This window comes from Lepisosteus oculatus, chromosome 28 (assembly GCF_040954835.1).
Source record: "Lepisosteus oculatus isolate fLepOcu1 chromosome 28, fLepOcu1.hap2, whole genome shotgun sequence".
NCBI classification, from domain to species: Eukaryota; Metazoa; Chordata; class Actinopteri; order Semionotiformes; family Lepisosteidae; genus Lepisosteus; species Lepisosteus oculatus.
This window is the reverse complement of record NC_090723.1, coordinates 4149203-4161341: the sequence shown is the minus strand read 5'-3', so window position 1 is coordinate 4161341 and position 12139 is coordinate 4149203. Positions and strand designations below refer to the sequence as shown.

Here is a 12139-nt window from a genome sequence, read left to right as displayed (position 1 = left end):
ATGGTTGTTTGTAAGGTATTGGTAAGCATTGGAAAGCATATACAGTACTTGTACAACAGAGCATATCTTCTCCACTCCTAATCCTTCCATACCAGTCACATCCCCTTGTGTTGAGGTTTTACAAAAGAGCTTTCTTTCGATCCTTGAGATACACTGCAGTGTGTGGGTGTGCTTGTGTGTACAGTACATGGGGGTGTGCTGAATTCCTTTACTTCTCCCTCTCTCAGACTTGCCATTTTGGTATATTGCTGTTTCTTTGTTAAAAGCTGAAAACAGTGCCATCACTTTTGAATGGCATTTAATTAACACTATTTGCAAAGTACAGGGTGAGCTTTTCATCTGATCATAGCGTCACAGGCAACAGAACTGTCTCTTTCTGTACATCCTGTAGCACAGGTCAACAGGAACCAGCTGCAGGCAGCTTGTTCATCTTTGCTAGGACTCGCAGCTAACTGACCGATGACCAGTGATTGATGTGTTTTGTATGAACTAGAATGAACAGCCCACATTAGCACAGCAGCTCCAGCAGCAGATACAGCACAACATGTTTGTTGGGGTTTTTTTTTAAAGAATGTTCTAATGAAGACCACATGTTTTACATTCTTGCACATGGTGCTTTTTCTTACTAAGAATGGCTTTGATGTTCAAGGTGTTGTTATCCAGTGCCTAATGATAAAGCCCTTTCCTTATCCATCCCTATCTGTGCATGCAGTATGTGGCAGTACTGTATGTTGTGGTCTTCTTCCTCGTGGCCCGCTGCTCACAGAGATACTGTATGAAGGTTATTAACCCCAGCCCACGTGCCAGTACAAGGAAACAGTGTCCCAGCACCAGGAATGGCTTTGTCTTTTTCAGTTCCTAAGTTTTGCTTCGGCAGTCTCTCTCAATCACTGGAGCTCAAAAGGCATGATACAGTAAAATAGGATTCGCTAGGAGTTCAGCCAACCTGGAGGAAGAAACTCATGTTAAAGCAGACAGTTGTTAATAACTTTTTCATTGAACGACACAAAGGTTTCTTAATTTTGGGGGCTAGAGGTGTTTGTATTGCCGTAAGATGCCCAATTACAGGTACAGCTCAGGATTGCTGTGTAAAATGTCCATCAATACTTAACAGGGAGGTTCAGTGTATATATAGAGTACTGCATATACTGTATATAATCAAAGGTCATGTAGATAGGTTCTGTGAAAACTAAGATGGAAATCAGTTTTTACTTTGTTCATTTTGTCAAGAAAAAAAAAAAGCTTTTAACACTTGAACACTTTTAAGCTTTAAGTGTTTAATTAAGCATTTTTCTCTCCCAGTCTCTCTGGACGTTCTAAATTTTATTCCAGTTTTCCAGTTTTTTTTGTATGTGTGTTTATATATACATAAGCTCATTAGTAGAATGGATTTGCAGTAAGGCTCCGATGCAGTCCATCATTGTGTCAGTCCTGCTAAAGCAGATATGTTAAACCCTGCCTGTAAAGTGAAGTTTTTTTAAAATGTCATTTGTTGCACTCGGGGGATTTGGTTTTAATTATTTAATTATTTTAGAGCTCTTATTTCTTCTTTTTTTAACCGCAGTGCATAGTTCTCTTGTGATGTTTGTGATTTAAATAGTATCCGTTAACTGTTTCAGTCCCTGAGTAGCGAAAGACTTTCCTTATGTTTCTAAAAAAAGCTGCAAGAAACATCTGCATTTCTTTTAATAGTTGGCTCATTTATTTGGTATTTTGTGCAGCAGAAGGATGAAACTTAAAAATTGAACTATGAGTTATATGCAGATGCGGACTGTACACTGCACTAGTTGTTGCTTGTGCGAGTGTTTTGTGTTTCGAGTCAAATTGGGCTGCATTACTTATCCTTGTCCTCAGAGATTCCGTATTCTTGGGACTCCTCTACACGTTTGCTTAGTGTTGCTGTTTTATAATGTTGGCAGTGTTTTCTTTTTCAGTTTTAATTATGTGTAAAGCAGAGAAGTGGCCGAGTGCTCTTTCCACAGAGCAGACAGCTGGAGGGGGCTGGGCCGTTCTTCATGGAGACCTCATTTGTCTCTGTCTGAAAACTGGTTCAGACTTTTCTTTGTGTCCTGCAGCTCTGAAGTGATCTATTATCATAGTGTGTATATTACTGCTTCACATCTCTGTGAGTTTTTTTAATGTTTCTTTACTCCACTTCTTTTTCTTATACAGTAGCTTGCTCAATTAAAAATCTTTCCTTAGCCTCTGTAGTCGGATTCCATCCATAGTCCTTATCATCTGTAGGGAACCACACAGAGTGAAAAACAGCTTCTTAGATTCAAATAGATCTAGAGCTGTAGTTATCAAGGCTTCGGTGTCCAAGACAACATTAGTGAATTAACATATCCGTGCATAATAACAGCATTGACTCCCTTCAGATTTCCTTTGGATTTAAGATTTTCTGGAAAATGAGCTGTTTGTTTGCTTTCGAGTTAAATTGTTCAGTTTTCTTTAGTTTTTTATTTTTTGTTCGATTCTAAGTGTGTAGTAAGTATAGTACGAAAGTGTCATGCTGCATGGTATTGTTTTATTTTGTCCATTTTGACTGCCGTTATACTGTAAAATGCAAAATGGGCAGAGCGAAATGTGTGTAAATGTAAATGTCTAGGACTATTGTATTGAGTATTTTTATTTGTGTTGTGTATTATTTGTCTGTTTGTTTTTTGTAGTTTTGTATGGTGATGCCTCTGCTTCCAACTGGAGTAGGGAGTCCACTCTGCTCCACATGCTGGAGAGCCAGTGACGTTCACCACTGCTATGAATGATCACCTGCTGCCTCGCGCAGGACACAGAGTGACGCGTCATTATTCACAGATGGTTCAGTAGGGGTGCCAGTGCAGATCCTTCACTGGAAACACTGCGGCTGCACCTGGTGGAGCAGGACTGTCCAATGCATCTTGCAGCTGGTTGTGTTGCCTGTTGAGGATCCCTCCTGTTCCACTGTGGACCAAAGTGGCAGAAATGTACTTTACCGTATGTCCCCCATTGAAGTCCAGGACTTCGAATGGCAATACATTTCTAACATGGAAAAGATCCCATAAGATCTTCATGATTCATAGGATCGGAGCAGAAAGATCCCCAAACAGGATCTGAGTAGAAAAGAAGGTGGCTTCCCTGCCATGCTTGTAGATTAATAGTCTGTTTGATGTCTAGTCCACTTTAAAAAGCCAGATCTACAGGCTCAGTAGAATCACTTGATGCGTGGTAGACAGGTTACTCACTAACAAGCATGCACACAAAGCAGAGAATTGCAGCCAGTTAACAGCGAAACATCTGTCGACTGAACTTTTTTTGAAATCAGCAGATTTTTCAAGGGAATATTTTCTCAACTGCCTGCATGTTGAAAGGAAAGAATCTTCTAATATGTACTGTAGATTCCCAGATGCAGTACCAGCTCATGTTTTTCCTAAGTTTGTATTTTTCTCATCTACTGGTAGTAGACAGTGGATCATTCCCACAGCTATTTGTAATCCGGGATGGTCTGACAATGATTAAAGAAGTGCCAATTGTAACAGCTGAAACAGTTTGTGTGTCCCTAGATTAGCATTTGACCTTGTCATTTCCCAGTGTTACCAGTGACCTCATTGTTCACCCTGTGCTCACAGGTTTGCTGAGTCCTACAAGGAGACAACAGGGTAAAGTGCTGCAGTTCAGCTATAACATATGTCACTGTCTCATCAGATCTTCTGTGAGAGTAATAATACAGAGAAGGCTCACGAGGGACCTCTGTTATTGTTTTTGCAAAGTGCAGACATAATATATAATTTAGGAGGTGAAACCTTCTTCTTCACTATGAACATACAGTGTTTTGCTCTGGTGCTAGTCTGCATTCCCTATGCATGGAAGGAGTCGTGGTTCCCGTCTCTATGGGTGTCAGCTCAGATTATCTTGTATCGGAGCTCTTGGAGATGCATTTAAACCTCAGTGCCTGCAGCAAGAGCTCAAGGGCTGGAGGAAACATACAGGAATTAAGTCATAAAGTCACTTCCCAGTTACTGAGAAGCTAAGGTGCCTTGGAGCACAGTGGTCCCCGCCAGCATTGAGAGCTATACTGAACAGTGATGTCATGCTTGCTTTTAGGTCGTATTAGAAGAGGGAGGAGTTTGTTTAGTTGCAGTGTGATTGATGGTAATACCAGGGGACACATGACAGGCAGGTGTTAGGCCAGACTGTCACATTTCTGATGACCAGGTAAATGCTGCTTATTTGCATGTTGCCCAATCAGAGCTCTTTAATGACATCTCTGAATGGGAGCTGAATGCATTTCAGCTGTCATCAGCAGGCAGGCGAACTGCCATGATTACTGTAGCACTTGAACATCAACGAGAGATGATCTTCATGTCTCATGTCAACTATCTGCTTTCTCCCTTGCAACCCATTTTTTAAAAGACTTTTCTGGCCAAGGGGTAAAAAAAAACAGACTGCACCGATGTCTAGTGATGTGCACTGAGCACAATCTGTATGTTTTCTTTTTTTGACCACTGGAATGTGCCCTGTCATGGTTTGTCCTATGTGCATTGTCATGGTGTCATTGCACACAGTGGCAGCTGCACTTCCTGCCGTTCTGTTGCCCTCGGCTCACGGTGCCTGGTGCTCGTGTGCAGATAAGGAAAACCATGTCCGGCAAATTCCTGCGCCATGGGCTGGTGCGGTGTGAACAGAAATCCCAGACCCCTCTTTGATCTGTTCCTCGATCCCCTTTCAGAAGATAGGCCGCTGGTGTTATTTATTGCTCTGCCACCAGTCTCTACTGTTAGGGTTGGCAAGAGGAGGAGAAGGAAGGGAGCTAACTGCAGGAGTAGTTGAATTCAGGATAGAAGAAAGAGAGCCTGTACTGAGTGTGAAATTCACTTCCGTAAGAGAACCATTGCTCGTAGTAGTACTTGGACCAGTACTGTATTATTGTCAGTTGTTTAAGTAGTAATAGATGAGAAGAAACGAAAGAGATAACGTTTGTAAAAGTTGAAGCAAGAGTAAAAAGAGTAGTTCTTTCAGTAGCAGTTGGGTTTTAGTACAGTAGCAGTGGTCATGGTTTGGAATACAAGCAGTATTAGCTGTAGGATTACTAAGAGCTGTTAGTGTGATAGTCATAGTAGCAGTTGGAGTAGTGTTCATGGAAATAGACGTAGTTGAAGTGGAAGTGAAGGGTCAATTAGTACTATAAGAGCATTCATTATTAATCCTTGACATTAATTTATACCGCATATAAAGATTTCAGACAGTGATAAACAGCCCAGTTAGGTACACAAGGCATGCCAGGGTTGGAAAGATTCATCACAATAAAAACAATTAGAAGAAAAGTGAAGATGCGGAAAGTGTCAAAGACCACATCTTGGAGGAGAGCTCTGTAACTTCATTTAATGAAGGAAAACCCTCACCCACTGCCCACCCTCTTCCCCCCACCCGTCCCGCAGACAGCACAGGGCAGCGGGGTGGGGTGAAGATTCTGCTCCTTTTATCCCTCCCGTCCAGGGGCCTGTGGCCCAACAAGCACAGTAACCTGACCCCAGCCTCCCTGACACACTGTGGTTAAGTGTTTCCATCTGTTCCCTGTTTCTCTCCTCGCTCATGTCCCCTCTCTCTCTCTCCCTCTCCCTCTCCCTCTCGCTCTCTCCTTCTCTGTCTCTGTGTCTCTCTCTCTCTCTCTCTCCCTGTCTCCCTGTCGGTGTGCGTCTCTCTTCTCCCAGCCCCCCTGCGGAAAGCAAAGTTTGTGGAGAGCCCTCGCATTCCTGAATCAGAACTTGGCTCCCCTACACACACCACCTCCCCTGCTCAGAACCCTGACCTGGAGTCGTACTGTCCTGGTAAGGCTGCCATCTTGTTGTGTCAGGTTTTAAAGCTTGTCTTGTTTGTTTTTTGTGTTGTTTATTTGTGTGTGCGGGTGTGTTTCCTGCTTTTTAAGCCATCCTTTGAGCAGTCCTGAAGAATGCTGAGTTGCAGTATTGAGTGAATAAGAGGCAGTTCCTCTTCCACAGTGTGCTGTGCTGAAATACGCTTATATCCGCGCAAACATCTTAACATCTTCTTTTGGTTACTGCAGAATCCAAGCCAGTAACAGTTAAGGAATCCTGTGGTATTAGTATCCCTTTTCAATCCTCTGAATAAAGAAAAATGTATACATAAAATATATTATTTAACAGCTGGAATTCACCGAGGTCAGAAGAATGTTTTATTGGAAATCGTGTGATGTATTTTTAAAGGAATTGTGTTTTTCTCTTGTTCTTCAGAGGTGGGAATTAGTGTTACAGGCAGAGCTCCTTCAGTCTGGATCAGTTGATGGTATTAAACGTGTCCTGTGTAATGGGTAGGCTTACAAGGAAGGTCTTGGCCAGAGCTTTCTGCAAACAGGAGCGTTTCTCTGTAGAGAGGTTTTCTACAACCTGTGCACAGACATGCAAATGAATAACTCAAAACCGTAGCGGTTGTGGATTTTTTCAAATCGTTTGTTTATTGTGGTTCAGTACAGAGATTGAATTGTGTTCTGTTCATTTTTCCTCCACTGTGCTTTGTCTTTCCAGTCTCGTGTGAGCATGGGTCAGGTTGGGCTCTTGTCAGTGCAGTGTCCGAAACAGTGTTGGGGTGCCTCCCACTCGGGCTGGCCGTGCTGTAGAGCTATTGTACTTGCCCGGTGCTCAGTCTCAGGGTGGCATCTCACATGGCTTTTGAAAGCCCATTTTCCTTGAGGAGGTCTAGTAGGACTAGTAAGCAAGAAGACAAAAGCTGCCCAGCATCCAAAACTTCCATTGAATTTCCAAGGATTCCTGTAGAAACCGGTGCTCTTGGACAAGGAGTGGCAGTGGCCGGTGGAGGGGTGGAGATTCTACTTGGGTCATGGCTAAGTCTCGTTGAGCGCCCACAGTGAGATTCCTCTGGAATTGAATGGCAGGACTACACCCCCGGATGGGACACCAGGCCGTCGCCACTGTGTCTTCAGGAGGTGGGGGGATACCCGGAGGAAATGCACGTGAACATGAGAACGTGCAAACTCCACACAGGGGGGCACCCCAACAGGATCCAAACCCAGGATTATTTTTCTCCCAGCACTCTCCTTTCTCCATTTTCCAACAGTCTCTCCTCTCTTTAAGTCTTAAAGCCAATAATCCCCCGTATTAATCTAATTCTTCTTCAAATCTGCATAGCAGCTGAAGTATCCATGCCATGTCGGTGAGATACGAGTTTTGGTTTGCCTTTTCCCATATGTGCTGATAGCGCAAACGGGACAGGCAGCGATCCAGAGGCTGCTGCAGTTCTGTCATGACAGAAGAAGGAATCTAAATGAGACGTTCAATGCACTGCAGGGCTTAGAATTGCGTTCTTGAGTCAGCATATTTTCTCAGGTTTTTTTTTCTAAGAATGTAAACCGCCACCATTTAAAACATGATTGACCCTTTCCTGGGATTTTACAGCAAGTAGACTTCGATACTGAGCAGTGCCTGCTTTTGCGAGTTTTGTGATAATTGCTTTTTTCCTTTTTTTCATGTGAAACGGACATGACTCCGATGGATTCATTATTCTCCAGTGGTTCTTAGTGTATAGTATTTTACAGGACTCATTTCTGTGCTTCTTAAAGCTTTTCTTGGCTTTTGTTCATGATAGAAAACAACACTGTTAATACAAATTTTATAGTTTTCTTTTTTATCACATGCTGAATATTTCTACTCTATTGGCACTTTCACGAAGGAAGAAGAAACATAGCCTGGATTGAACTTGCACTAAATGTCATGAAATTATTTCTCAGTCCTGTATTGAGAAATGATTAGCTTAACTACAGAGTGCCACTAACAGGTAGGCTTTGTTAGCATGGTACAGCAGCCACTCTGGCATAATTTACCATTTAAGTGAAAGCTGGAACTCTTTCTCAGAATGGCATGTGAAAAAGAGTGGATCACTGATCGAAAATGCACATGATTACAGATGGAAGAAAATGTCATCTGTGAAAGGCAGGCTTTCTGAGTAAACCTGCAGTCTAAACCTTCTGGATCAAGCTGATTAAGAGCAGATGTCTCCAAACTGAGAAGGAGCATCAAAAGGACAATAAATGGAGATTCCACGTTATTTAAAAAAAAAAAGATAATGGAAGATGTCAACGTAATTAAGAGATGACTCGGACGGAGCTCTCTGCTCTTCTGCACTACGGTGGACTCTGAGCCAGTAACTCTGCCGAGGAGAAACCACTGCTCTGCGCTGAGATTCAGGGGCTGACTCACTGAGAGGCAGGCACTGCATGAGGAAGCATTGAGGAAGCTGTTGCTTGAACTCCCTGGTAAGATCAGAAAGTTGGCAAGTCTTGAATGACAGTCATTTATAATGATGAATGCTCCTCAGGGTGCTTGTATGGCATGTTCTCTTCTTACGTATACAGTTTTCGTTTGATTTGTTTTTTTTTTCCCTTTTCTTCTGCTTGAAAAGGAATTACTCCTGATCTGTGTAGTGTAAGCATCTGGCACTGACTGTCAGACATAACTTATTGGTTTGTTCCAATATTGTGTGTCACTCACCTCCCTGGTGCTTAGAGCTTGTTTACTTTTACTTTACAGAACTCTATAGAACTAGCAGGCAGTGTGATCTTCCTCAGTACACATGATTGCAGTTCTGCTTGTCGCAGGCAGGTGTCTCTGTGTTGCAGTGCACAAGGGCACACCACACAGCGAGGGTACAGCCTTAGAGGTGAAGGAGGCAGGAAATGAGCTCAGCTAGTGTCAGGCACGGGGGAGAAATCTGTCCAGGTGTAATGTACCTGTACCAGAATTTCACTAGTTCCCCAAGGATCTCTTGCCTCTTTACTGTTGGTTTCATATATGAGATTTGACACAACTATTAAACCCCTCATGATAGTGGAGAATCAACGTGCATTGTGTGGTATAGAGGAATAATACAAAAGTCTGCGTTCTGACTTCCTGGGCCCAGCTTGCAGAGCTTCTGACAGTTAGCTAAATTTGATGCTACTGCTTGATGTGACTGATTTACTGTCTAGTGCCATTTAGGACTAAATGCGCTAAATCAGGACACTAGTCTTCTCCAGACTGTGATGAAAGCCACAGACGCTGCAATCTTGGGGTCCAGGGTCTGAGAAGCTGTGGTTAGTGCAACAGAATAATGGCAAGAAATTGCTCCAGGCAGTACCAGACAGCATTCGCTGTATAGAATTAAAATGGGCTGTCACTGTGATTCCTGCACCAAACCTTTTTAAAGCTATTTCACACCTGCAACCATTTTCATATACTGTACTTAAGGTGGTTTGGCACAGAAAGTGCGGTCGGGTGCGTTTGATGGCACAAATTCGCCACGTTGTTTATTCGCACCACAGCTAGTGAAACAGTAGCCGGAGTCTTGACCTGAGCAGCCGCAGTGAGGCGTTTCTGCCATCAGGTGTGGCTCTAGTTCATCTAGTGAGGCGTGAGGGGGTAGGTGGCCAACATGCTGTAGGTTTTGGGTAGGGGTGGTGATGAGCAGCCGTAGTTCTTCAGAACAGGCCCAGAGATGGCTGGGGGTTCCACTTGTTTTTGGTTGCTGGGTGGCGAAAACTATTCCGATCACATCCTCAAAAGTCCAGAATTGAGGACACAGCTCAGAATTGGCCAGAAGTGGAGAATAGCTGGAAGGGAAAAACTACCCCGGAGGACCCGAGGGACTACTTGTGGAACGCATAAACTTTGTCGGATGTGAATTTCATGTCTCCTTTCCGCAGGTGATCTCTGAGAAATCCAAAAAAGCACCAGAAATTCTTAGTTTTGACAGGTTCAAAAATGCAGAACAATACAGAATAATCGCAACACGGGAAACCGTGTCAGAATGGAATGTTCAGTAACCAGTACATCCAGGTGCTGTTCAGCACATTGTGTACCTTCACAGTCAGATCTTGCTAGCGGTAAATATCCCCTGCTTGTGTTTCTTTCTGATTTGCCCGTTGGGGGAAAAATCCTGGGAGAAGTGTTTTTTGATGGCCGTGGGCTTTTCCAAGCCGCCACTAAGACACTCAAGAGAAAGCAGATGGCAGATGGTGTCTGGCGTGTCCTGACACTCGCGGACGTTGTCGCCGTCGACGACTACAGAAAGCTAGCGTAGCCCCCAGACACCGGGGGGGGGCGGATGGCCTTTTAATTATCTGGGCCGGTTTTACCTGAGAGTGGGATAGTGGGATTACAGTAATGTTAACGGATTAATTATCTGCATTCTCCCCCAGTCCCTGACAAGCAGTTGGCTCTCCTGAGAGACTCGCAGGCAGGCTCGTGGACAGCCAGGGAGAGGCGGATTCGGAGAGCAGGAAAGCATTCCACAGCGCGCAGATAGTTTCCATGACAACCATCCGTCTTCCCATTTAAGAGCAGAGGAATCTAAGGCTGCTGCTCGCAACATAATGTAGTTTTTTTTTTTCCATTTCTAGGCAGAATATTATTCCCTTCCCCTGTGATAAAAAGCCTTTGTTGTTATTTGTTATTTTGTTGTGAAAATTCGAGGTTTTCTCAAAGGAAGAGAAAAATAAATAAATTTAAGTATCGCTAATCTTTTTTTTTTTGTTGTTGTCTGCTGTATCTGTACATTTTCAGTGTCCCAGGGGAAATTGTAATCAATGAGATATAATCCTGTTACTATAATTGCCATTTTCAGCAGATCTTAACAGAACATCTCATAACCTGAAAAAAGACTAGCAGGTTCCCATGTAAGATCTGGGGTAAATACAGCCCGGTGGGTTATTGACACAATGACTTGCTAGGCTCTCGTTGTATCCTGCTGTGGACTGTTGGTGTTGGTGAAATGTTTTTTGTTTCTTCTATTGTTACTGTTTGTTGCTGTTGGTCTTTTGTTTTATATACTGCAAAAATACAAAAATAGGAGAGGGGTAAAATTCAGCATTCTGGGCTATTGCCAGCCTTACCTCAAGTGGAGATCGCAGGTGGCACTCAGGCAGTGAGTGAGAACGTTTCTGACAGCCATACAGACCTGCAGTTAATGCACATTGGTGTTTAAACGCGTCTTTGCTGCGTGTGTCCTGCATTCTAGAGACGCCAGGAGCATGGATGTCCAGCCACCCCTGTGCTCTCTCTCTAAACTTCCAGACCACAGTGCATTGGTCTTTGATCACTCTTCCCCGTGGGCAGTTTGCTTGCAGAAACAAAGGAAGGAGGCTCAGAAGTATCCTCCGTGCTTTAATCAAGAACACAAGGAAACTAAATGCACATATTTAAAATCCAATTTAAAAGCCAAGACTAATTTCTGCTTCAACTTTGAAACAAAGACCTGACAAAAAAAAGTGAGAAAAAGGAGAATGCACATTTAGGACCACTGATAGTGTGCACTCTACACAGAGGTTAGTGGGTGTCGGGAACAAGCCGCCCTGCCATGTTTATGTTGCAGCTTCCTTGGGATCGTTCCTGGTTTGTCTGGATTTGATCCTCAGAAAAAGAAGCTACTCACTATCAAAAGAGCAAGATGGATTTAATATCTAGTCTCTTACTTTTGCTGTACACGTATGTCTCATTAATAAATACTGCACACGGTCATAGTACAAAGTGATTGCAGTGATTGCAAGGCTCGGTCTGATATCTGTAGGCCAAGACACTACCGACCTTCGGAGACACAGAGCCTGGCTGTAGCATGTGAACATTCTCCTGTCTTGTATTTAGAATGGTCTGATTAGTCAACTGCCTCAGGGCTTCCAGTCTGTGCCCGAGGGCTGCTGTTCCTGCTCTCAGGCAGGACCGGCTGCTACGTGCTCCACTGTCTCCCTGCTAGCATCGGCTGCAGGCTGGAGTGAGCGTGGCTGCCTCTGTCCAATAGCTGCACCACTCTTTACTCAGGGCGGCTCCAGGCGGCACATCCAGCACATCCAGCAGAGCCCGTGTCAGGGAAGCACAGGAGCAGGAGGTGGAATAGTGTGGGAGGAAAGGAACAAGATCCCGGCAAAGATGCCAAGAGGAGAAAAACATGGTTGAAATGGATAGAAAACAAATTTCCACTGCACTTCAGAAAGTATCGCGGCCATTGCTTCAGGTACTAATTTTAAGGAAATTGATTGTTAGTAAGCGCGTCAGTGCAGCAGGTGCTGCCTCGGCCATCTGCTGGGCTGAGGGCGTGTTGAATTCGACCGGTCAGGTGGGTTGCTTGCCCGACCCCTGGACGTGTTACCTGTTAATCCGGT

The 12139-nt window shown here is 43.9% G+C and overlaps 1 protein-coding gene across 1 annotated transcript in view; it reads left to right on the top strand.

Moving 5' to 3' along the window:
- The window catches only part of LOC102692300 (protein TANC2), a 224997-nt gene that overhangs the window by 155018 nt on the left and 57840 nt on the right, over nt 1–12139 (top strand). The window contains 1 exon segment of the mRNA XM_069185670.1: nt 5688–5804. Within this exon segment, the coding sequence (XP_069041771.1) occupies nt 5688–5804 (117 nt within the window).